The following is a 27,546-nucleotide window of genomic DNA, read 5'->3' as shown; positions in this document are numbered from 1 at the left end:
AGTGATCCATCAATAATTATAATCCAAAAATGTATACATTATTCTGAAATGGGCCATTCCGCATAAAGACGCATTTTAGTTTTTGTACTTTAAGAATATTTCAATGGTAACACTTTGTACTTTTACTTAGACGACTACTATTTGAGTATTCCTACACTGAGGGGTTCACTTATTTTATTAAATGGTTTTACTTTGACTCAGTACCTCTTCCACCACTACCTCACAGTCTAAACATAAAAACAATCCGATCATTTAGTTTGATATTATTATTATTATTTCATGACTTTCTGTTACTTTTAGATGACTACTTCTCAACTATTTGGAGCAGCTGCAGCTGTCAAGATGGTGTCAGGAAAGTGTCGGAGGGAAAATAAACGAGTTTTGTTCTCTCCTCTCTCTCAACATACCCTTTGAAGACAGCCTTGAGGAGCTGGTCCAGTGGAACCACCCAGTGGCCAGCTGCAGAGTGGGAGACAGCTGAAACATGAGCTGTTTGAACTGTGGGAGAGAGCATGAGCCTTTGAGTCTGCTCACTCTGACTCACTCAGCAGCCCACTGCTATACAAGTATATAGCCTACAATAGTTACATCAAAATTATACGGTTATATACAATGCTAAAAACACCCAATCCTGTATTGTTGTTGATTATTTCCATTGTGGTAGTAACCCAAATGAGAGTGTATTAGCATGTGAAAGTGGTAATGCATATAACATTAAACGAGACTAAGAGCCTACAACTATGATATCAGCTAATAGCCAACATGCTGATGCTAATGAGGCGTATCTGCAGTTTTTTTACTATACATACAACAATTTGATCCCATATTTTGCAGAAATACAAATGTATTTTTGCAAAATATGGTTATTTAACATTCAGTTACTATTTGGACTTAAATTGAAGATTTTGTATTGTAAATAAAGAGAAATAGTTTGGCATTTGAAGATAGGCTAGGGGGTCACAAAAGTCATTAGAAATCCTCCAATTGGAAACACCAATATCTGTCTTTTGCTAATCAAGAGATCTTTCACAGAACCAGTAAAACGTTCATATGGAGGTGGTGCTGGAGGAAAGATCAGAGAACCAGCAAAGCCTTTAGGATTCTTAGGGCACCATGCATATCTGTGCTAAATCTCAGAAGATGTTTCAGGCTAGACCAAAGGGATGAACTCTCTGACCCGGTCATCCCTAAAGCCACGCTGCGAGCAGGGCTAAAAGCTAACATGGACCAGACAATAAAACCAGAAGCCTGTCTACCTCTGTAGAATAGTGATAATGACCGGTTCATACTGCAATGCGGAAACCAAAGGGAAAGACTCATTTTTGAATAATTTATCAAAACATTTTATTTTCTTGAACAACAATACAATATGTCACAGAAAACTCACAGAGGGATTTAAGACAGGTCTGGCTCAGGTTTTCTTCTATGCGAGTTCTTTTTTTAAACAATAAGTGCAGCATAAATCAAACAGGAAAAAAGAGCATTATACCATCCTTCAAATAATACTAATGAGGACAAGACACAAAACAAAACCTCGACGTCATTAAAAGTCACATCCCTAAAAGTCTCTGCAAAAGGTGTCAAGAATTACAACTACTGCTAATGTGCATCATAAAACCACTAATGCCTCACAAGATTATGAATTTCATACAATGGAAAAAAACATTTAAAAAGATCTTGAATGAATCTGATACAGTACAAAGACATCTTTCCATTTCTGTTAGCACTAAACTGTGTTGAAATGGATCTAAGCACCAGTTTTATCACTGATAAAGTTCATACTGTATATTGTTATATGCTGTTTAATGAGGGGGGCAAGGAGGGGTCTAGCACCATGAAAATTAAACAGCCCCCTGATTGCACTTCCCCTATCCACACAATACACCCATACTACAATTTTAAAATACCTTGTAGCCCCTTATCAAGTGAAGTGCCTTTTGATATGCAATAAATATATAAGAAAACAACCATGTACAGTATAAATAATGTCACAATTTACAATTTTCCATTTTCTCTGTAATCCCAAAAACTGAAACTGACAACAAAAAGAGGTATAAAAGTGGGATGAAATTCCCATTGCAGTAATTTAACTGGAGTGAAAAAGGATATTTTATAATACAGCAACAACATAACACAAAGTCTGATGTGGAGAGATTCGACCACAAACAATTTCAATATTTGATTGAGAACAAAACTACATACATAAGTCATATTGAGAACCTGCAAACAGATACATTATGTACAGTAGATGGTGTGCACAGACTAATGAGGGAAGGGCTCAAATGTGAAAGTCGTCATTTGTTAGGAATTCATTAAAATGCAGGAATACTAGAACTGGAAAAGATAGGCCTTGCCCAGGTGATCAAATGATTGCATTTGAATACAGGGCAGCAAAGGTAATAATTACATTTGATGTATGAAGCTAAAGATAATTATGGAAGCCATGTGATGAAAAAATAGTTCTGGTGACACATTACCGATGTCTGATATACATTGTTTTTTCTCCTGTGTTTATTGTACAAACTTGAATTTCAAGAATGTCAAAGTCTTTTTTAAATCTGTGAAACAGGTATTTGTTGTTGTAATACTCATTTTGGCCACAAGAGGCTGAAGTGCACCACTACCCCATGCACTAAATACGGCTTAAACATTTTGGTCTTTCTTCAAAGAAATATATACAATATATAATTTACATATATTGTTAAAAATATATATAGTTTGTTTTAGAGTGCATGGAGATATTTAAACTCATGTGGCATGACACATGAATGCTTTGAGTCCTTTTAAGAACATGGTGTATTGGTGCACTTCTGCCTCTTGTGGCCAACATTTGTATTATAAAAATACTCCCCCCCCCCCCCCCTTTTCAGGGTGTCTGCAGTTTAGCCTAGCCTCAACAAAATGATACCCTTTATTTTTGAAGTACTGTTTGAAGTTGAGGGAAAAAAACGACTGAGCCTTTCTTGTCATGTTTCAATTCATGTGCTCTATAACATGTCAAACTGTAAATACAGTATATTAAGCTGGCAGTGCACTGAACAGGACGGATGTTTGGGGCAAAATGAAAACAACGAGGTGTCATTCAGTCCGCTCGTCTTTTTGGCTTCATCACATTGTAACAAAATGATTGTGTGTCTCTTTGGACAGATTACTTCCCCAGACGGAAACTGGCACTTCATCGACATACACATCAATGCTGACCCTCCCTTTCGGCTCTGAACCCCGTCTATGCACACCACTGTGTATCCAATAAATTCATTCAGAATTTACAATTATTTGTTTTTTCTGTCTAGAAATGAGAACAAAGCAACAAAAGAGGTATAAAACTGGGATAGTTTTCCCATTCCAAAAATAAAAACAACACTATGTCTGTTTTCCGGGTGTATCGTAGAAAACCACCCAACTATTTAGAGGGATACAAAACAAAAAACTATTTTATCATTTACAAACTTGATTTCCAACTACAGTAAAACCGTTTTGGTCGTCTTTTAACCCGTATCTAAGAGAAACCAATACAAGTTCTTTTTTTTACCTACATAAATCCTTATTTGTGTGTTTAAACCTCTAATTAACTCTAAATACAGTTTTCAAGGCCAATGTGGTGTACTTATAGGCTGGTAAAACTTGTTTAAGTATCTAACGGGAATAAATTAGATTGGAGTAGCACCTCAAAGAGTATACAGACAGGAATTAGAAATGTCGGAGTTTACCCGAATAGCAAACAAAAACAGGAACCAAAACGATGTGACAATCAGCTACTTCTCCTGTGAAGCGATTCCCCTGCTGGTACGACAGAATCACAGCAAATTCATGGACACATAGAATAACTAGAGTGGTGTAAAAAAAGTTCTACTGAATTTGCATAAAAGTACCTGAATTTATACAAAGAACCGGCTACTAGATGCTTTTGAATCACAGCAGTGTCCGTTATAAACATATAACCTGATTTTCAATGCTAGCAGTGCTCACATATTGTTTTGTTTTTTTAACATATCTGAAATGCTTTTCATGGGAAGTACCAGTCTAGTCATTCTATTTCAAAACACACGTCCAATCAGCAGCTGGTATGGGGAAGACAGTGAGCTATAGTTGGATTGGCTGAGTATCCATACCTTAGTGTGTGATGTAAACAATACTGAGTAAACGTGATTGGCTGATTCAGAGAGTGTTTGAAGGAATAGATTGCCTTGAAGACAATATTTGTGCTGCCATTAGAGTTTTGGTTTATGGCTGAAAGACGCCAGGGAGGAGTCCTCACTTTGAAACAGGTGATGGAGCCTGAAGGGGGAGAACAAAGGGGGGGAGACAAGAGGGGGAGACAGAGCTCAGCTGGCAACTAGAAAAGCTGTGTGCGTGTGTTCCAGTCATGAGAGAGCACTTATTACATAGAAAACTATTCTTTCTGGCCCCTACAAATATCTTATATGCAAAAACATACCTTAACTTTTCATCAGTACTTTTCGTGAGGTATTCTTTGATGTTTGTATAAAAACAAATCCGCAGTGAATTGTCAACATTTTGTACCTTGTGAAAGCCACCAGTATTAAAAAAAAAGGTATAAAATGTAACAATTTCCTTTTTTACAATATCTAAAAATGACTACAGGAATGTGTTATTATGTGAGTTATGTCCTTACATTATCACATGTATTATAACAATGATATACTTTAGTGAAGATAACTTTCCATTTCATTTAGTCCCCTGTAACAGTATCCCTTTATAAACCCACAGTTTAGATCTCTGCAGAGTTCTTAAGGGATGCATTGAAACTAGACATTTAATATGTACGAAGCAATACTGTATGAAGCCCTTTTTGTACCTTGTCTATCCTTAAAACCTTTCTGAAAAAAGCATTACGGTTATTGATCGATAATGAGACCTACCAGTGTGAAGGAGTCATAGATTTTCGTCAGTTCCTCTATTCGATACTGCTCCAGCACCACGACCCCCCCCAGCGACGGGCTCTTGGCTCGGGCACAGTCCTCACAGTGCACCACGTAGCTCTTCTTAGTGCTGTTCTCACTGGTCACCAGCAGCAGGTCGTACACCTCCAGCTGCACACACACACACACACACACACACACACACACACACACACACACACACACACACACACACACACACACACACACACACACACACACACACACACACACACACACACACACACACACACACACACACACACACACACACACACACACACACACACACACAACACACACACACACACACACACACACACACACACACACACACACACACACAACACACACACACACACACACACACACACACACACACACACACACACACACACACACACACACACACACACACACACACACACACACACACACACACACACACACACACACACACACACACACACACACACACACACACACACACACACACACACACACACACACACACACACACATTAGGGACTCAAGGTTAATTGTATGAAAACCGATGCTAAACGTCCTGCATGGCCTGACGGGAGACTCACGTCACAGTCGTTGCAGTAGTAGGCGGGCTCGTCCTTCACTCGGCTCTGGTAACTGATCTTCTTCCCTGCAGCCAGCAGCTGTTCTCTCAACATCTGGATGTGCTTGATGGACTGCATCAGGCAGTGTCTGAGGGAGATGGAGGAGCGGATAGTGGGGAATGTAAACACACGCAGGCTCTCGGATTTGATGGTATGCAGATATGGAATGCCAAAGTAGATGTTATCAAGAGCTCAGTAATCTGAGAATGTTTTAAAAAGAAATTGTCATGACATTTAATTCATTATCTCAAATTATTTCTTGACTAATATACAGTATATTTATATAATCTTTTTCATCGTATTGTATTTCATGTATTTATTTAGATTGTTTTCTATCTCATTTGGTGTGTCCCTTATTGCCACCATGTTATCCTAAAATACATTTGTGTGAAACGGTCTCATAATTAGCATATCACTTCTTGATTTATGGCCAATAAAGGCTTTCGTCCAGTCACAATTGAAATCATAATGTTTGCAACAGTACATACTTTGTAAGAACGGCTGCAATACATAATAAAAGATACAAAAAAAACAGCCCAAGTAAATTCCTGAGATATTGTATGTGTGAGAATAGAACAGATGAAGGGCAGACAACTAGATAATATGTACGTACCATGGGACAGCCTTGGGCAGAGGATTATTTTTAACATATAACAAATAATATTTACAAATAAAACAATAAAAAAGAGAAATCTTACTTGACCATCTTGAAGGTATCCCGGTCAGAGATCTTGATAGTGCGAGCCACATTCCAGGACACGTGGATCATGGGAACGATGGACTTCACTTTCTTCACCTCGTTCCACTCGTAGCGCTCCAGGGCCAGCTGGTATTGGTAGGCTGGGAGAGAAAACAGGGGTGAGCGTATTAAACAGTATATTTAGGTTGTAATCTGACATTAAGAACAACACCTGTCAACTTTTATGCTTCTGTTTTTCCATAGTGTTTTGGGTTCTCATGGTAACGTACAGTTGAGTGGTCCGACATTCCAGGCGATGTTGTTGCACCAGCCCACTGCCTGGACCCAGTGCACCGTCCCTGCATTAATCCACACCAGGTCCCCCGGCCTCTGGATGAAGCGGTACACAGGGATGTTGGCGCTGTAGAGGTCTTCCAGGACCGGCCACCAGGACCCTGTAAGGTAGTCTACTTTATGCCTGAGGGGAAAAAAAACAATGCATACTTAGACTTCACAATACAGAAAGAAATAGTACAATAAGACTCTGTTCCTTTGCACAACATGCATATTCAATCAAAGGCTCAACTCTCTGGAAATCCCTACCTGAATACACAAAGCAGATGTTTATGTACTATCTATGCCCATCAAAGAACTGATGTTGAAATGAGCTTTAACTATGTACAGCTGTACAGTGCATTGGACAACTCTTCTGCAACTGTCATTGTTTTTATCTGTACTTGTCCCTTACAATTCAACATACAAATGAAATATATGTTTAAGCAGGCACAGACACTGTAGCTAATGCTACATGTGTTGTTAAACAGCCTCTCCACTTACTTCTCACAGAATTTGTTGATAGCGTCCCAGTAGTGCTCATGGACGGCGAACCACTCACAGTCACCAGGACCGATGTTGATGTTGACTGAGCAGAAGTTGTTGTTCTCTTGATGACCTGAGAAGAAGCACAAAACAGTCACTTAATCCACTTAAAAACTTTTGGATACGTTCTGTGACGCCCGTTTTTATAATGCATTATAAAAATACTTATGGCACGGTATCTTCATAGTTATAGGCACTTATTAGTTATAATTGCAATGCTTTATAACACAATAATAAGACATTTAAAAGCATTTTATATTGCCTTTTAGGTCATAGTCATTCACAATTGCTGGTCAATCTGATATTCCAGATGTATTCATATTTTTTTCAGTTTACTTTCAGCAAACAATGACCACTTTTAGTGACTTAAAGTAAGCTGTATGTATTATATCTGCCAATATCTCAACATAGTTATAGGATAATGAATATGAAAAAGATAAATTATAACTAAGTGAATGTTACGTACTATTCCTTCATTCGTAAATACAGCGGTTTACTTGTCAGTCACACACACTGACCTGGAGTGCGGCTGCCTGGCACCTTCATGTAGAGCTGGACAGTGTTCATGCCCAGGATGGTGCTGCCGACGTGACTGAGCATGTTGTTGCTGGATTCCACCCGCATGAAAGCAGGCAGCTTCAGCAGCTCCTGCAGCTGGGGTTTCCACCTATAACAAACATGAAAACTACTGTCAACGACAAGCTGCCTCATCGAGCTCAGTTTAAGCAGGCAGATTTTTACAACACAATCTCACCTTTTAGGGTCAGAGAGATCAATATTGGTCCCAAATTTAATTATCTTTCCGGCTGATTTCTGCTCAGAGCTGGGGGAAAAAACAAAGTCCTGGTTGAGTTTTGTTAACAGTAATATATTGAATTATTTGCACAGACAGAAGGGAGTTTTGCTCCAACCTGGGTGTGCTGTTGGCATGTTCCTCTGGGCTGGAGATGGAAGCGGAGATGGAAGCGGAGATGGAAGCAGAGTTGGCTTTAGTTGTAGTGGAGGCAGGACTGACTTTAACCGTGGCAAATGTCAGAGCTGCTTTTGTGGCGGCGGATGTTTCTGAAGACTCGGACTGCTCTCCGTCATCTTCATTCTCGCTCTCATTCTCATCCTATAACACATCTACATGAGCTTAGCTGACATGTTGGCCATCAGCTAAAATAGATGATCATTTACTAGCTTAGTCATTAACAAAGATTATGTTGACTACATCATTATCTAACAACAATGAACTATGAGAAGAGGGTACGTCCTTTACTTTCTATGTCCATTGCTTAAAATCAGCAGGATTATGGAAAGAACATTTTAATAATGAAAAGATACACAGGTGATTAAAACATCCCCACAATGCCTTTAAGAACAAATATATTGCTGAAAGTCAATTAATAATGCATGTTATAATATCTATATTCACTAAACATTGCATATTAATCTACATGTATGTGTGCACATGTGTTGCCATGAGGGGAAATGTCTACCTGTAGGCTTTCCTGGAAGCTGGAGGCCTGGTATTGGGCGTATTTGGCGATGGTGGTGTGTGAGCGGCTGCTCTCACAGGGCCACGACTGCGCCGATCCATTGTGATCCCAGTTCTCATCGGCAGGCTGCTGAACCTGGGTCCTCACCTCCACTGCATGCTCCGCATTGGCCTCCACCAGGGATTTGGTGGAGAACAGACCCAGGTCTTGCATAAGGAAACGAGAAAGACATCATTATCATGGGATGTTTAAACACAAATTATTATTTTTTTATCCCATTTATGTTCATTTACATATTTTCAGACTTTCAGCTTAACATGTTTTACACAACATAGTCTGACTTTAGAGAAAAAGTGTGTTGAATAAGAAACAAGGTATGTCTATCTACACTTGATGGTTGTAAAACACACACATTGAAATATGCAAAAACATTCAAAATAAAATTCCTATATCACATAAAAGGCTAGCAGTGAGCAAGCCGTCATGTCATGGTTGAGCATTCACGGTCTGCATTCAAATATGGATCATAAAGACTCAATATAAAATGTGAGGATTCAGTGCTGTATTTGCACATTGTTGTACCACTCCTGTGAACGATGCAGCATCCTTACAGTGTGGAGAAAGCCTTTTATAGAAATGACTCAAAGTGTAATGTTTAAAATGTCTACTACATCTGAAATAAACCATGGTTCATAAAAGGTTCATTTATATCTAAATAATCAATGTCTCCTTCTCTACTATGGATAATATAAACATTTGAAAAATGTTGTTTGAAAATAGCACAATCACTTTCCACCTAGGTACTGCATGTTATAAGTGATGTTGAATTCAAATGCAATAATACAAATCATTTTTTCTTTTCACATACTTGCCTGTCTAATCAAGGACAATATACAAATGCAAGGGAAAACATCATTTGACATTTCATTTTTTCATTATATGCCATTACTTTCTGAGCAAAAAGTACTCCCAATCAGTCTGTTTTAGTTTGGCTTCACTACTTAACACATTTTTGTAATGCCATTGTAAGATAAATGTTTGTAGTGTTTCCACAGACATACCCGACTTTAGCTGAGAAATGTTGTGCAGGCGCTGTAAAAACGTTTTGGGTAAAACTGGACCATGCATACGGAACAAGATACACATACTGTAATATCCCTAATACACATGTAGAAAACAATATTGCTATAGTTGAATTACATTTCCCTTTCCCTTTTATACAAAACAATGAACAATAGATTTGTTTTAATGTGTTAGAAATCTCCCAAAACTAGTTTATGGGGGATGCTGCTGAGCTTCAAGAATAACTAGAGTATGGTAAAGTAGCTGAGAGGAGTGTGGTGTATACACTTACTAAGGCGGAGGGAGCCAGCAAGTCCTCTGATGACAGTTACTGCATTTTTGGGATCAGTGCAGAACTGAAGCAGAACTGGAGAGAAGGCGTCCCGCTTGCTCTCCAACTGTGGAAAAAAGGTACAATTAAAAATAAAGCATTTGAACGCAGTGAAGCAATACATTAATTTGTCTTAGAAGGAATTGAAAAATACTGACAGTACGTTGGTAAGTTGTAGAATTCCTGAAACAAGGTATGATAAGGCAGCTCTCTCTGCTGCTATCGAGAAAACAATTCAAGACAGTTCAATTGATTTCAAGTAACTCAAATTTACGGTGTTACGAGTTACGTATTTACTGCAGCCATGCTGGGGCTTTTGAGGCTGTATTTAGGCCAGGCTGGGAGCTAAATGCTAGCTACAGCATGCTAACGTGCTCATAAAGACATTGCTAGCATTCTGATCGCTATGTTCAGTATGCTAACATTTGCTATTTAGCACTAAGTTAAGTGGCGGCTGATAGGAATATTTTCGGGAGTATGTAGTCAAAGTGTTGAGCTGATTAAAATGTTAACGGTAGATGATAAATTAATGGATTCGTCACAAGGGGAACTTTGAAGTCTGTTCAATATTTTTAGCCGATCAGTCGGATAGATTTGGAGATATTTCAGTTTCGCAAGACAGACAGGACAATGGACAGGCTGAGATTTCCATCTGTAAAACCATGCCTCTAGCATGGTGAAAAACATGTTGTTAGGACTCAATACTTGCCGGGCTGCATCTTTTTGACTATGCTAAACTCACATAAATACTTGGTGTAGGAGGGTTCAGCTTTTCTTGAGGGATTTTGGTCTCGGTGTCAATGTTAGGTTTAACATTGAAGGCGGGAAGCAGAAAGGACTCCTTGAATTTCCCCTTAACCTTCTCCCCCCTGGAAAACAAGATGACAAAAACCATCAGGAGTTTACAAGACAACCTGTTTCTATTGATAAAGGTGAATAGAAGCATCTTCGTATTAGCACTCACTTGCAAGCTCTTACTAGTTCAGCACCAGTGTTTTCGATGCTAATCTTGGAAAGAGGGATTCTTGGTTCAAACTCTGATACGTCGAATGTTTTTCTTCCTGCATCTACTTTTGTTAAAAGGATCTTCAACTCCTTTGAGAAGCCCATAGACAATGCTTTCAGTCTCAGCGGGTCACATGGAGTTGCAGAGATTGAAGGCGTGCTTCCGGGTGTAGATACACATGATTTGGATGTCTTGGTGTTTGCGTTTCCAGCTGCTGAGGATTTCTTATTTTCTAACTCGTCCTTCTTCGCCATTATTATCTGTGCCTCTTCCTTCCCCTTGTCTACCTTGTCTTTATTAATGCCGTGTGTGGTTTGATTTTCCTTCGAAATCTGGTCCTTCATACTCTCTTTGAGGAGTTTGGCTGACTTTCTGGAAATGACGAGCACCGAGGAGGAAACATCCCTTTTCGTCAAATCCCTTATTTCGTTTGATTTGTTTTTAGGACACATGATGCTGCTTTCTTCCGTCTTTATCTTGATTTGTATCTCTCCTTCTCTTTCTCCATCCATGGCCTTAAGTTTTCTCTTCCTGTTCCCACCAATGCGCTCCGTCTCCTTGCTGTGTCCCCTCTCATCCTTGGTGGAGACAGTAATGCAGCTGGTGATGGAGGCTGTGTGCGTTGTGGTCAGACTCAGCTCTGCACTCAGCGACCCGTCCAAAAGAGATGTCTCTGTTTCGTTGGCAAGCATCTCCATTTCTTCACTACCTTGCTTCTCTTCCATGTCCTTTTCAATTTCTTTCTGCTTACCCTGAGCCAGGGATTCTGCCACAGGCTCCCTCGGACTGTGGGATTTCAAAAGCATGTCTGAGGTGAAGAGAGTTGGTGACTGATCACCAGGTTCGGAGGACGCTGTGTCTGATATACAGAAGTCCTGATGCTCATGAATATCCGGCCCCAGTTCAAGAGAAGAGGAATACTTCACTCCTTTGGTGGTGCAGGCGGGAGGCCCCCCGAATGGGCCGCCTCGACATGTGACCCTCTGGCCTCCGAGTAAAGTCGCAAGGCTCTTGAAGACATCGTCCAGACCAGTTTTATGGTGGCAAAGCTCACCGTAAGGAGAGTCAGGAGTTTCCCCACTGCTGTCTTCCTTTTCCTCCTCAGCAACTGGTACCTCTGCACAGGGTGGATCCCAGAGTCCAGGCACGCCATCATGGGAATAATCAGCCTGTTGGTCTTCGCAAGGCTCCTCTGTTATATCGGTGGAGCTCTCACTGTCTTCAGAAAGAGGAGAGAAGCACCGGGTGGGACTGGGCTGGAGGACAGGTCTACTCATCACTCCCTTCTCCAGCTCTTCTTCGTCTTCTCCCAGAATCGACACCGGTGAGCCCTGCCAGCTGAGAACAGGAGGTGTATTTGCAAGGTTGTCTTCTGTTTCCCTTAGGTTTCCCACAGGCTGTAGGTCTGGAGCATTGAGAGCCCCTCCCTGGCCACCTTCTTTGCCATGGACAGGTGCCTCCAAGGTGACAGAACAGGCTGAAGTGAGAGGCGCTAAGGCTTTCAATAAAAGTGAAGGGAGCGTGTCATTGGTCTTTGCTTTAGGGCTGCGCTTTGAAACGATGGTGGGCTTCTTGCCGGACAGTTTGGGGTTTATGGGAATCCTATGATGTGACTTTTTAAGTTTATCCTTGAGTTTTGGGGCACTATTGTTTTTCTTGGGCATTTTAATATGAGCAGATTTTGAGGATGGCTGTGGTGAAGAGGGAGGAGGGTTCTTTTTGGATGGTTTGAGTGTCCTCTCTGCACGACCACTCCTCTCTCTGTGCTTGTGTCTGCCTGGCGCCTGGCTTTGATTGTCCAGGGACTGAGTTGTCGTCTCCATTTGGGCTTCTCCTGAAGAGTGGGGAGTAGAGATGGAAGTCAACATTTCCTTTTCCATGCCTCCAGTTTTGAACTTTCTTTCCCTCTTTGATATTTTATCCCTCCTCCTTTTCTTCTCAGACAATCTCTTTTCCTCTTTTTTCTTATGCCTCTTTCTCTCTTCACCCTTTCTATCCTTTTTCACCGGCTTCTCCGTTTTTTTGTGTTCTTCAGACTCCTTCTCAGTCTTGTTTGCTCTTGACCTGCTGTGAGAGGACTGTCGTGAACAGAGGGGCTGCGAAGTCTTTCGATATTTGACGTCTGACAACCGGGCTTTTGGACCATCTTGAGAGTTGTGGGACGTGGAGGATGTCTGGCTAGGTCTCGGGGTGTGATTGGGGCTTCCTTGGAGTTTCTGCTGTCCACTGAGTTCAGGGCTACACTGATAAAGGAGTGATGGATCTTTTCTGCTACTGCCCACTGTGTATGAAGAGGGACTTGGAGGAGCACGTGGACTGCTGGCAGTAGAACCTCCATCTCCAGGGCTGCAGATGAGGGACGAATAGGAAGGAGAGTCTGCACCAGAACCCTTGAATTGGGCTGGATCCCATGAATTGCCCCTTTGATGAAAGCGCTGAGGTTCCTGCAGGGTTAGGATTACATCTGTTACACATGTGTTCAGGGACAATCAAATACATAGAATCATATATGCACTGTTATACTTACATTAAAAAAAAACATTTATTGCAATTTATGGCAAATGGCAGCTTTTAAAGAAAAATGATGTGTATTTTGTCAAATGTACTATCTTCAATTATTTGTATATTGAGCGAATATCTATTTGGATGTAGACGTTTGTGCGTTCATGTGATTTAAATGTTGATTACTTACTGTGCTTTGTTTGTGGTGATGTCTCTGTGAGTCTTTTTCCTCAGGAGGGTGTAGCTGCGGGTTGTGCTGTAGGGCCCTGGGGTGGCTTGTGTGCCGTTGTTGATAGTGGTAATGATGGTTTTGATGGCTGTAAGGCACACGGGGGTGGTCTGCTGGTGACGGGGACATTTTCCGGTCGACCTTTCCCCTGCTTCCATGATGAGGTGTTCTGCTGCTGCCGCCACAACTCTGGGTCAGAGCTACCTGGTGACTGTTACTGAAGCCATGCCCTCCGACTCGTGCTTTAGAGGTTTCCTGCGCATTTAAGAACCAAAATGAGAAATAAATAAGTTCAGTTTGATTTCTTTTGGAAAGGAGGTTATATCTTGGGCTCTGTTTATCTGTCTATCAATAGGGATTTCTCATGAAACGTGGTGGAATGGTGCAGCATAGGCTAATGAAGTACATGTAACATTTTGGAGCAGCTTCTAATCAATTGCTGTTTTTTTATCTATATTGAAAGTCAGGGCACACATTCATGTGGTGGTGAAATAATATAAATGAATTTCTGACTGGGTACTTTAGCCCAAACAACAACTCAGAAACAGCTATTAACATTTTGTAAACTCTCTAAAGACATGTAGCTTATGGATTCAAGTAGGAAAAACTAGTTCCCAACTCATGATATGGGTTAGGGTTAATGTTCCTTCCATCCAAATAACATATGAATGCACCATTGGCCTTGGCCGAGGTCTGTGCTTTCCGAGTGCCATCCTAGTTTTTTTATAGTACTTTATTTATTATACAAGCTCACCTGTTGCTGGGTTGAGGTCCTGTGGTCAGAGTGATGGCAATGACCCGTCCTGTCATGAAGAGGCTTCCAGTCGTCCTGGTTGCAGCGGTGGTGGCGAGGTGGCGAAGGGGCATGACCAATTAAAGGTACATGCCTTGATGCAGGATGAGATGACTAGACAGAGAAGCATACATATTCAGTCTTCTTGACCAAATTGTACCAATGGGTGGTGCTATTGCACAGAAATGAAAGCCTGTGTACAGATAAACAGTCCATGTGGTGTGCTAAGCCAACACATTTTACCTGATCAGGGCCAGAGTCCCTTCTCCTCTTGGCCGGACACTCTTCCCTGGGGGATAACGGGTGCTGTGGAGGTGGGCTGTGCTGGTGCAGTTGGTCTCGCCTCTGGTGGAGGACTGGCCGTTTCCAGGGTTCTGGCTTGTTGTTCATCATTCTGTCAGGAAAGCTCCTGCGGCAGTCTGAGGGGGCCCATCTCTCCGGTGGGGACTGGAGTTCTCTATTGTTGCGATGCAGGCGAGGCCCCCCATACTAACAGTCGAAAAGGGAAATAATCAAGTCAAACTTCTTGTTCTAATAACAATATGAACTGCTTTGTAAGAAAGTTCAGGGTCTGCAGGCCTCACCATCGTGTTGCTGGCATTGTTGTCCCAGTTTGGGTAGCGCTCTCCTGGTCCTGTTAGATAACCGGTGGTGTTGCCAGCTCTGTTGTGGAATGAGTGTGTTGAGTTGTGATGCCAGGTCTGGGCCTCAAACGGCTGCTCTTTGCCATCCCAGGGATGTGGAGGCTGTCTGTGCCCCTTAGAGATACCCTTGTCCTGGAAATTGTTAACCGTTCTCTCCCCCCTGAGCAAAAAGACAAACTGAACTAAGCAACATGTATCAAGATGCAGATCAGGTGTTGTACTATTCTGCTGCTGCTCAAGTGGTAAGCACAAGATAAGCTTCAAGTTGTTCCAGCAGCAAATGCAGTGCAGTGCAGTATTGTAAGCATCAGAACTGTAAAATATTGGGTATGATTTACTCACCTACTATAAAGACGACTTATTGGTGAATAATGTGATTGATTGCGCCCTTCTTGGGATCTGTGGTAAGGAAAAAACATACAGAAGACTTTAGTCTCAAGATAATAATACAGTCCATAAAATAATATAATAAACCTGGGAGCTCTGAGTTTTCTGGTTTTCAGGTTTACCAGCAGCCAGCTTCCATTTTCAAGCGTTTGCTTTGTATGCACGCTCTTTCTTTGTAACGTCTCGTAAAAGTTGTATTCAAAAATGGGATGTTACTTCAAAAGTAATTTGTTTAGCAACTTTTGGTGACTTCAGAAAGGAAAAAACATTTAGTTATACAACTGCTTTTAAGGGATGAAATGATTGTGTTTTTATATTCCAAATAAATAAAACCTCGGTAAAATAAAACCATATAACAACAATAGGTTAATAAATATTGAACATTTGGGAGAGAAGTATCGAATATTTTCTTTTCTTTAAATAGTTTTTAAATAGTTAAGTTCCTCAGTTTTTAGGACCTTTGTTTACTGTATAGGCATGTTAGCTTTGACTGATACCTCTTTGCTAATGTTTTTTTTTTAATAATATATAGTTTATTGTTTATAGTTTAGCGTTTACAGCAGGGGTCACCAACCTTTTTTAGGATGAGAGCTATTTTCAAAAAATAAAACAAGTCAGGGGCTACTTTTACTACTTTTACGTTTTTTGCAGTGTATATATTTAGCACATTTTAACATTATTATATGCTTACCTTTAACCTTTGTGTGCAGTTTGGGTCTGTGGGACCCGTTTGCAGTGTTTACTAAAAGAAAATGTATTCAATTTAATTATTTTAACCTGCTTTATTTGGGGGTGGACGGGCCTCACCTCCTCTAGGGGGGTCCATGAGGGAAGATCTTTTTTAAATGTTGAAGTTAAATGCATCAATCTGGAGCACTTTGAGCACAACATGAATTTATGGATACAGCTCTCAACACTCAGATGAAAGAGAGCTGTATACTTTTCAATAATCCAAACGTCTTTAGAATATGATCACAACCAATAACAAATCATTTAAACTTGTTTATTCTTATCTTATGTTACCTAGTTAGCATTCTTTCTTTTTATTTATGCATATTTTACTAATCACTCCCCTTTTAAAGGTCCCATGTCATGCTTTTCCGGTTATTACCCGTCCCCTTGTGTGTTATGTAGCTTTTTCTGCATGTAAACGGTCTGCAGAGTCACAAACCCTCAAAGTACACCCTGTAGCGAGTAAAACTCTAACACAGAAAAGACCTGTCTATGCTGCCCCAGAACGCCTCGTTGGAGATTTCTCTTTTTCAATTTTTTTCTTCCGGGAACCAAGTGACGTAACGACGACCCCTCCGTGGATTGGTCAAAATGGACCAATCCGTGGAGCCGTTACGTTATGTCCACGGAGCCGTTACGTTAAGTCCGTGGATTGGTCCAAATTGACCAATCCACGGACTTCCTCACACACACACACTCAATCTTTTCTCAGCTGCAGCTCCGCCGATTTCTCCTCCCTGAGACGGCGGGATGCGGCGAGGCTGTGAGTCGGTGTGTGAGCACACACACAAACTCCCAGCCAGGCTGCGGGTGTGTGTGTGTGTGTTCGGGATGGTTTAGCTGTGTCTCGCTGTCTCGCAGACGGCCACTGGGAGGGGGGGCAGGAGCTCCAACAAGCCGTTTAGGACAGAGAGTGAATACACATACTACACAGAGATGCTGTATGAGAAACCAATGAGATTTTGGAAAATTGCACAATATAAATCTATTTTAGTAGACCTCAACAATGGAATTATGATCAGTAGAAATGGCCATGACATGGGACCTTTAAACAGTTTTTTTTTTTTTTTACTGTCCAATAGCACACATTGGAATGAACATATTTGTAAAGTGGGGGGACACAAACGGGATTTCGAAAAGTGGGGGGACATGCACACTCCTTATGAAGCGGTGAGCTGCCGCTCCACATTGCTTTTCTTCCTGACTGCAACGCTGGTCTGGCAAATCAAGCAAGAACGTGATTGGTCGATATTCATTGTGGGGGTGGGGGGAGGAGGGGTGTTAGATAGATATAGAGTTGTGGTAAGTAGATAGAGTTCGCTATGATTGAGGTTTCGTTTATGCATAGGGTAGATTCTTTTAATTACATTTACTTTTTAGTTTTGTGTATTTTTTACATTTTGGATTTGCTTGGCGAGCTATTTTTAGAACATGCCCCGCGGGCGACTCACGTTGCCCCTGCGGGCGACTCACGTTGCCCCTGCGGGCGACTAAGTGCCCGCGGGCACCGTGTTGGCTACCCCTGGTTTACAGTATGTCACAATTGTTACTATTACCAAATCTACAAGCAGACAGCTACGGAGACACTCGTATGCATTAGAGCTGCCTTCAATTGTTGAAGCTAAACATCTACATACAGTATATGCTTCTCTCTTCTGCAGCAGAATAAGTTACAGTTTCATTTCCCAGAGTCCAGCTTGTTTGACTGAAGATGGGCTCATGCTCACAGCTGCAGCTGTAATAAGAGCTTTTCTGAATATGCTCATCACAGCTTCAGTTAATCAGTCAGTCCCTTAAAGTGGTGCTTATCTTGATTAATCCCAGACAACACGGACTTGAGTCCCAGCTGCTGGAATGACCCTTGTTGGGGCCGTTCAGGCTTCAAGTTGTGCCACTATCAGTTCCACTGAGCTTACATTTGTTTAAGGAAAGCTTCAAACAGCTTTCCCTCCAAACACTTGTTACATGATGAAGGCATTTCTATTGTATCTGCTTCCTTATCTGCTAAGTCCACTTTGACTTCTATGAGACTTACTGTAGTCTTGGTTGGTGTTCACGACTATAGATCATAATGCATGATCGGATAAGAACTTAGAAAAAGCTTTTCAGTACACTAAATACATAAGAGGCCATATCAACTGCATGCTAAATGAGGGCACCTGAGTCCTTTTGAGATGAAAAGGTAACAAAGGTTTGAAAGTACCCAAGATGCAGGGAGGAAACATTTAGATATGGTGACGCTTATGGCCAGATTCTTTGGAATTGTTTTTCTGGCGCAAATAAAACATTTCGATCACAGGAGTTTAAGGCAATCCTCTGTGGCCACCACTGGAATCAACTCGACAAATAGTATCAATACTAATATTATAAGTGTAGTTTCATCTTTATCTGTTACTGTTCAGAAAACACTTGGTTGTAACAGAATGGATAGACATGCAAAAAAAAGAAAAGTTGCACAGCATCTGAATGTCGATTAGGATTTGAATATCAAAATAAGCTTCAGTATTGCTGTGTGTGGTTATTTGCATAAATTACAGGGAAGTGTTATCTGATCACAATTGGTCACAAAAGACAAGTGTGGAGAGGAATTATATTTCCAGAAGTGTACTGATGAACTTGAGAGATGTCCACTTTTGATCATATGACTCAAGACACATGTTATGCCAGGTCTGAACAGGGCAGAGTGTGTGAGTGTTGTGAACAATGCTGCTGACCTTTCTGTGTGGCTCCAGGGGCGACTGTTTACCGGAGCCCATTGTCCTCTGTTAGGTCCTCCAGCTGGATAGGAGTCCCATGTGTTGCGGCCAGAGTACAGCTCTGCGGGGTGATACATGCAGCCTGCAACACAGAGGAGGAGGGTTTCAGTCTTTTGAATAAAACAAATGAACACCTCATTTAAATAACGTCTGACCATATACTATAAAATGCAATTTGGAAGTGCTGCTCATTTCAACCAATCAGCTCTTAGCTTGTGCAATGACATCACTACGGGTTGAATCTTTCAGTCTGTGATGCTTATTCAGGAGAACACTGCTCTACCCACTGATTCATTATTTGAAAAAAGGCCAACAGGAAGAGCCCTGTAATCAAGTAAAGTCCAATCTAATTACAGCAATCGGTGAACACTAACTAAAAACAGTGTCTCAAACATGGATATATGGCGACATTGATGGCATTTGTTAGCTCAAAACACGAGTATTGTGCGTCTTCATCACTACTACTATCTTAGTGAATGCTGTGCTTTGTTGTCACACACATTACAGTGGACAGGGATCTATATCTTTATATAACTGCTTTAAAAGGATAGTTTGGATGTTTTAAAGTGGGGTTTAATGACTAATCCATAGTCGCTGTACTACAGTAGATTGTTCCGCCCAGTTTGGAGACACAGGCAGGAGTACCGGCATGGAAGCTAAGCAGTTCACTACAGTTGGTGGGGGCAAATGTATGATAGCCACCTAAAAAATCAATGTCAGTCTGAATGTATGCTATTTTGAATATCATAACTCTGTTACCTCGCCAGCCGACAGCCCTTTCCGACGGAGAACTAACAATGCTATCATTAAAGACATCCGACCAGTATCCTTTTACAAAAACAATAATGTTTCCTTGCAGAAGACAGAAGATGCAGGTCTAATGATGCCTCTATTGGTCAGTTTGTTTGTGTTATTGTGCAACTTTGTTTATTCCGAAAACCAGTGATGTTGATCGGTTTTCAATATAAGTCCCCAGGACCCACAGGTTGTCGTTTGATTGAATTTGCAATTATAATTTTTTAATAAATGTTTTATAAATTGCAGTGTAGTTAAACTAGAGGTTAAATGGTTATAATTATAATGCAATGTATGCATGTTAAAATGTATCTGAGCATTTACATTCTTTAAAATCTGAGAAAATATTTTCAAAACCTTATAGAAATAAGAGAGCATAGATAATGGCAAGGTCAAGAGGTAAATACCTCGAGTGTCGATATGATGTAAGTGAGTACACTTACATCATATTGACTTTTTTTAGCTGGCTATATTATGTTGTGCTGCTGCCCCAATCTTCAGCAGTACATTGCTTAGCTTCTGTACTCCTTTCTGTTTCTCCAAACTACTGACTGCTATCTAGTATCTACTCCAGACTACTTCATACATAAATCTGAATTATTCCTTTAAAGGTGGGGTAGGTAAGTTTGAGAAACCGGCTCGAGATACACTTTTTGTTATATTCCATGGAATGCTCTTAACATCCTGATAGCAATGAATATCAAAGTGCTTTGACAAAGAATCCATAAAAAAATGTCATCTGTGGAAGCCGTAGTGCTGTAAAAAGCACGACCAATCATTTTAACCGGCCCGGCTAAAATGATTGGATGGCCTACCTGCCCGTCAGCCTTCCATCTGTGCACAAACTTATCTCGTGCCCTCATTGGTCATGTGCGCGTTCGTGTGTGTTGGAGGAGGGGCTCTGTAAGGAAGTGGCAGATTTTCTCCGGTTGTGTATTTTCAAATTCTAGCGATCTCGAGCCGGTTTCTCAAACTTACCTACCCCACCTTTAATGTAGTGGTACTAAGTGCTTCATTGGTACACATAGTACACATCTGCATGTAATTAGCCATATACACACACACACAAATGACAAAGAGAAACAAGTGTTACCAGTCTTGGTCTGTGTTTGGTAGGCCCTCCACTTCACACCTGAGAGCAAAAAGAAAGACATGAATGAATGACGACACACAGCCATTGCTTTTGTTCTGGATTCTTCCACAGTGTGCTTAACATTGAGACTGTAATGTCATTTAGTATATCTCCAATGTATTGTATTTCCTCATGCTGTATTTGCTGCAGCACTGAATCTGCTCAGTGGTCATATCAACAGGCAGAGCTGCATTGTGCATTCAGCCTCTCTCTAATCACTGCTACCACCAGAGCCGGTAGCCATCCAATGACAGAAGAAACATGGCGCTGAGAAGAAGGGCCATAGCAACCACACTTATGAACAAAGAAAGAAAAAAACAGGGAGGGCTGTAGTAGTATTTGTCTTAGTTGTAGTAATATCCCTGAGTCTTTATTCCTCTTACAGAGCAGGTGGTGAATGTGTCTCTAATCGACAGCAAACGTCTCCCACCCGCAGGGTCTCGCTGTTCATCACCAACAGCTGCTTCAGTAGATCGATGGTTCTTTTGTTATTTGCTTCAAGTACACCAACTTCCAGAAGCACAATGACTCCAGCACCAGGTCAGGTGTTTGGCTGGCTGTGTCTCAGAATTTCTAATCCTCAACTTCCTCTGCCTACTATTCACATTTTCATTGTTATAGGCCGTGCCAAGGAGGGTGTTTCTTTCAGCTCAGTTAGTCTGTTTGACAGGAGGATTGCTAAAAGAAACTACTGGCCAGATGTTCATGTAACTTTGTAAAAGGATGTTGCATTTGCTAATGAAATCATCATTCATATCATTTTGGAACAGATGCAAATCTTTTCATTGCGTTATGGGGCATTTGTGCACGTAACTCCAAGTCGGTGCAACAACTCAAACAAAAACTGCAACAGTGAGATAAACAACAGAACAATTATGGCCATTTTTTTTGATAATCAGCTAATCAATACATTTTTCATGCAAAGATGGCAGAAAGTGCTGTTTTCATTCTCTTGACTGACAAAGCAAGACATATTCTTGGATGTTGAACAACAGGGAGGGACATTTTTCAATATTTACTGACACTGTATGAACGGCTAATCACGAAAATAATCAGCAGATTTTTCGATTGTGTTAGTTGCAGCCTGGGTTTAAATTATTTGAACAATATAATATCTTCTACTGTATGTACCAACTATGATGTTTCCACCTTAGGACATAAAGCTAAAGAACACACCACATTTGAAAGAGCCTGTGAATGCAGCATTGGTCTTGGCTAGTTGTCAGGCGATTCCTTACTTTGATTAAAACAACTTTTTTTTAATTACAGTTATGTATTTGACCATAGCCAGAAAATATGTCCTGCTGTTTGTGATGCTGCTGCCTTTAACGCTCAGTATATTGTTTTGAAATGACCTTGTAAAGATCAACTTTGCGTGCTGAAGTAAGCTTTGCTGATAGTTTTGACCTCTTTATGAATGAATTCCACACAGCTATTTATAAACACTATAAAGAACTGCTGTTGAACTTCCTTCCGGGTGAGGTTTGTTTCATACAGGTGTGTTTGTGGTTGGACTGTTGCAGATGTGTGATAACCTTTCTTTGTGTGCTGAATAAGCTGATTGAGCAACCTCTTCAAGAGTTCATTTCCTACCAGTTGCTAGAGCAACAGAAGCCAGACGATTCTTGCTCTGACGCTTTAGGCTTTTTAGAATCAACTGCATTTAGGCCTAGGTTTATTTTTAGAGTAGAAAGAGGACATAAAAGGCCTTTATGTACATACAATGTTGCACTGCAAACATACACTCAATGAAGACTGCCTGACTTTATCCTAACATACAGCACTGTGTGCCAGTTACTACATAAAGCTGTCTGGTTATATCCTCACTAATTCTCTCATGTCCTCCTGTTCCACTTAAATCTGCTTTTTGAGAGACCAGCTCTCTGAGCTTTCTCTGCTAATGCTAAAATAACCTCTTCATCAATCGCTGTAAAGCTTGGGATCTTGATTGTCCATCTTGATTCTCTGTTTTTACGTGTGTTAATGTCACATATCTTTGCTCATGTAACGAAAAAATACATTCCTGTTAATCTCCTTATTAAGGAAATTAAATAAATAAGCCACTTATATTACTTTACCATTACATGCGGTCCCATGATGTACAGCCTACGTTGATCCAGTTTAAATAACTTTATATTTATTTTCTCTTTTAATAATGTTTAAGAGAAATGTAGGCTTTTCTTTTGAACATATCTCCCCAGCCCTTGCATTCTTTTGGGAAATGGTTTGCATTGCACATAAATGGCAGAAAAACAAGCAAGAAGCAGTGTTTATTAAACTGCGGTAAACACGCTCCATATTGCATATGTCTTCATTGGAAAATGCTACAAATCGTAACGAGGCCTAATTGTTAGTATCAAAAATGAATATGCAATTAAACAAAGCATATCAACTTAGAATACTGTCATAAGAGCAAGAATAGTGGAATAAAAAGTGTGCATGTTGCTGTCACTGTTTGCTTGGTTCATGCTAACACATGGTAAACTGTTTCACTGCTTGTGTGGTGTTATAACATTTTTAGACACAAGCATTGCAATCATTTTTTTGACAAGAAAAAACGCCTTACCACGCTTTATCCCCGAGCCTGCTGCTGGTATTTGAGCAACATTACAAAGACAGCACATAAACCATCTGTTGTACACCCTCCCTGTTGCACACTACAGGACGCACTAGCTACAGGGTTGTAGGGGGAGCCATCACTCAGCAGCAGCTTAAATTTGACTCTGCACAACAATGGCGCTGTGCTTCCAATATTAAACCCATCTGCGCAGGGTTAACTCGAGACATCTGGAATTCTGCTCCAGCCTGGCCAAATGATGTCATGTGCAAAAGGGGTTAAGTTGCTGTTGGGTAAACCCTCTGCTTCACAGCGAGATACGTTCAAGAAAAGAATGTGCAATGCAAACAGTGCAGTTTAGCGTGTTTTTGTTCAATGTGTAGTAGTTCCAGAGGTATTTTTGGACTGTGTACCACAGACCAACTTGGTCTGTGGTGTTAACATTTAAAAAAAAATGTATTTGAGAAACATAACAACAATGTCCCTTTGCAGAAAACATGACCCGGTTACTCATGATACTTCACAGACTTTGTTGAAAGCAGTTTCAATGTAGCAACAATTTGCTTGTTGCTGAACTTTGTTCGGTGATCTGGTAGATGGGTGTAATTTGGCAGAAAGAAAAATGTTCCTACAAAAAACTGCTCCTAACTGTGGATTTTCTTAAATAACCCAACCGGGTCTTGTTTTTTCGCCGCTTTGAGCACCTTAAGCCAATTGCCATCTACAGTAGTTCCAATATATTGTGAAGTAGGGAGACATCTTTAGGACCAATTACACTACAGGTAAAAGGAAAATATGCATGTTAGGTGAACTGTCCCTTTAAACCTGTCATATGCACCACACAGCCTGCTTTCTGCCTCTTGTCACCAAGGAAACCCTGGTCATCCACTCTGTCACCACAGAGGAGTACACTTACTATATTCATGTCTCACAAACGGTCGATGCATCTGTTCACGTGCAGCACATCTTACCTTACAATGAGCACTGAGAGAAAGGAGGAGACAGAATCTGGACCCAATACGATGACGCTGTCCGTCAGGAATAGCTAGACAGCAGACCCGTGCAGTCCCTTTAAATAGACTCGGTCATCCTCTGCGAGCTGGCAAACACACAGACACACACACACACACACACACAGCAGAGGGAGTAAGGGAACACCACAGTCAGTTGGAGCACAGATGTAGAAGACAGGAAATGTTTTATTGTCTCAAACCAAGGCATTTATCTTTCCTCAATCCCTAATGTAATGGTACCATTCTCTTCCTTGCCTCTCATTTCCTACAACACGTGCTTTCACACACACTCGCACTGTTGCAAACCTGACCCTCTCTAGACAAAGGAAGAGGACGGAATGAGATGTGAGAGACAAGTGAGAGGATGGATGGGCCAGTAACCTCTGACAGGCCTTCTTCTTCTCCTGACTATCCTCTTCATTGCCCTGCCCTTCGCTTTATTCTTCACTACTTGTTTCAACAAGGCTCCTTTTCTCTCTAGATACCCAATATCCCAGCCTTTTCCATTCTCTTTCATGCAATGTGTATGGCTCTGCCTATGCCTCACCCTCCCTTTTCTCTGCATGCTGTGTCCTTGTATCCCTGGCAACCGATGATATCATTTAGTCCAGAGCTGGGAGCACGGTCTCAAGCAAGCAGGGGAGTGTATGCGTGTGATTTTTGACATCAAGATAGGGGGGGGGGGGGGGGAAGATTAAATCTCCTTTTTTTTTTTCATTCTACATAGACGTCTGCAAGCAATACACAGTTAAATAAAAAAAACTGTCATTGTTAAGAGACAATCTGCTAATAGGCTGCGTCCTCATTTAGACAAACCAACAGCCTGTCCTTTTCTTGCACACTATCTGGAGCTGCTTGCTAGCTGCAGTGAATCACTGCAGATGTGCATCTCCTGCTGAGACTGTCTGTGAGCCAGTAGTAAGGATCCTGTACCATAAAAGGAGAGATGGGCTGCACCAGACTAGGTCTGTCTCCGGTGGCTCGCAGGCTGGCTAACAAGAGGAGAAGAGATGAAGAGGAAGCGACAGATAGGCTGGATGGACAATCCTCCCTGGATGCATGCACATGTGTGAATTTATTGGTTTTGAAAAAGCGCCACAATCACAGAGCGAGAGAGAGTACAGTATGAGTCGAATATCAATCACATTTCTAAAAATAACACCCCCGCAGCCACACTCCCCTCAGCTCTATCCCCTTCTCCCCCTCTCTTTAATAGCAGCTTCTCCCGGTGTATGCTCCATAAAGCACAGCCCTCTCTGAGGGGTACTGGAACGTACCAAGGCAAGGTCAAGAGCAAGGAAGAGGGGTGTCTTTTGCAAGCGATACAAAATGTACATGGCTTTTTTTTGTTAACAAAGAAAATGAGGGAGGTTAACAGGTTTGAAGAAGGCACCGGGTGCACGTGTGTGTTTTGTGTTCAAACAGCTGGGTTGTGAGAGGAGTAGGAACCTAGAATCAAATGTTCAGGTGGTTGTCAAAAGCTGAAAATCAAATGAACTGGAAGCATACGTTGGGTACTAGTCATACAGTAGAAAGTAACCCAAAATACAATTTATTTATTGTATTTAAAACACGAAGAAAAAGTGACCCGCAACTTTATGTTCTAAATAAATAGTTTTGTCTATTGTGAAATTGTGAAAATGTCCATAAAGGTTTGTCAAAGTGAAGGGTTACGTCTTGACATGTTTTGTTTTGTCAGTCCTAAACTCAAAGAAATTCACTTTGATATTTTACAAAAAAGAGAAATGCAAGAAATATCCATATTTAAAAAGGCTGAAAAACACATTACTGCCATTATGCACTGAAAATGACTAACGATTAATCTATTACCAAAAAAGTTGCATATTATTTCCTGTCTGATCGAGTAATCAACTAATGGTTGCAGCTCTATAACACTCATACAATTGTGTCAACAAATCCATTAGTTCATTTCATAGAGAAATCTTTAAAACAGAGTTCCTGTACAAAGACTTATCCAAAAGCACCACTTCACCAGAGATGTGCTAACAAGTTTCTTTGAAATAAGTTAATAAGCATGATAAAAGTGACTTGGCGACTTAATAAATCTTAGCCGACAAACACCAAAATGAGAGGGGGCAGTCTCACATTTTGAGCTCTTTATTAAATCAAAGAAAAATACCGACATAAAGCTTTTGTGTGAGATGTGTTACAGACTAATCTGAACTTTCTTTGGAGCCAAGTAGTGATGTGACACAGTTTACACACAAGACTACAAGGGAGATGAATCCTCACTTGCTCTCACTGTAACACACACACACACACACACACACACACACACACACACACACACACACACACACACACACACACACACACACACACACACACACACACACACACACACACACACACACACACACACACACACACACACACACACACACACACACACACACACACACACACACACACACACACACACTTAATTGAGTGTAACCGCAACAGTTTCCCTTCACTAGATTCTTCATTTCACATTTCTGCTCCTGCATTCTGTGTCTGCACATGAGCACTGTATCTGTGTATCTGTGTTTGAGTGTGTTTGTGTGTCTGTCTGTCTGCAGACTGTGCTGCACATTCATGCATGAAGCTTACACGCACGCACGCACGCGCACACACACACGCACACACACACTGCAGTATGTTCTGCCAGGACGTTGGCACATATAATAGACACACTTATAGACACACACGGGATAAAATGAAATGGAAACACATGCTCGCGCTTCTTCCACACTCGTAGATGAAGTGTATTTACATTTAGCCATTAGCAAATAGCACACGAAGAAGCTCCACTGTAGCCCTTCTTTTACCTCTCTGTTTTTCTTGCCTTCGCTCTCTTTGGTCCACACGCCCCTCTTGGCTCCCCTATTCCTCCCTTGCACTCCTCGCCACCTTGTCTGGCCCGTTCCTCTCTCCTCTGTCTTCTTTCTTCCACCTCACCTCCTCCTCTTCCTGTTTCCACTCCGCTCTCAGATGCTCATAGCTCGGGCTCTGTA

At 41.1% G+C, this 27,546-nt stretch overlaps 1 protein-coding gene across 4 annotated transcripts; it reads right to left on the bottom strand.

Moving 5' to 3' along the window:
• Positions 1 to 1,327: 1,327 nt before the first annotated feature.
• Positions 1,328 to 27,546, bottom strand: kdm6bb (lysine (K)-specific demethylase 6B, b). 4 transcript variants are annotated; one of them, XM_034112926.1, is made up of 22 exons: positions 27,361 to 27,546; positions 24,488 to 24,615; positions 20,921 to 20,959; positions 18,991 to 19,114; positions 15,500 to 15,556; positions 15,098 to 15,317; positions 14,757 to 15,002; positions 14,475 to 14,627; positions 13,682 to 13,975; positions 10,948 to 13,433; positions 10,726 to 10,852; positions 9,945 to 10,050; positions 8,591 to 8,796; positions 8,021 to 8,223; positions 7,864 to 7,932; positions 7,628 to 7,776; positions 7,068 to 7,182; positions 6,521 to 6,708; positions 6,250 to 6,391; positions 5,513 to 5,639; positions 4,884 to 5,054; positions 1,328 to 4,278 (listed from the first exon to the last, which is right to left on the bottom strand). In XM_034112926.1, exons 4-22 carry the CDS (start codon positions 19,107 to 19,109, stop codon positions 4,255 to 4,257), a joined length of 5,202 nt encoding a protein of 1,733 aa, XP_033968817.1. In that variant the 5' UTR covers positions 19,110 to 19,114; positions 20,921 to 20,959; positions 24,488 to 24,615; positions 27,361 to 27,546; the 3' UTR covers positions 1,328 to 4,254. The 4 variants fall into 4 exon arrangements, with proteins under 4 accessions (XP_033968817.1, XP_033968825.1, XP_033968831.1 ...); XM_034112934.1 differs by having other exon boundaries at positions 24,488 to 24,608; XM_034112940.1 differs by lacking the exon at positions 24,488 to 24,615.

This window comes from Trematomus bernacchii, unplaced genomic scaffold, assembly GCF_902827165.1.
Source record: "Trematomus bernacchii unplaced genomic scaffold, fTreBer1.1, whole genome shotgun sequence".
NCBI lineage: Eukaryota > Metazoa > Chordata > Actinopteri > Perciformes > Nototheniidae > Trematomus > Trematomus bernacchii.
This window is presented reverse-complemented; position numbering and strand designations above follow the sequence as displayed.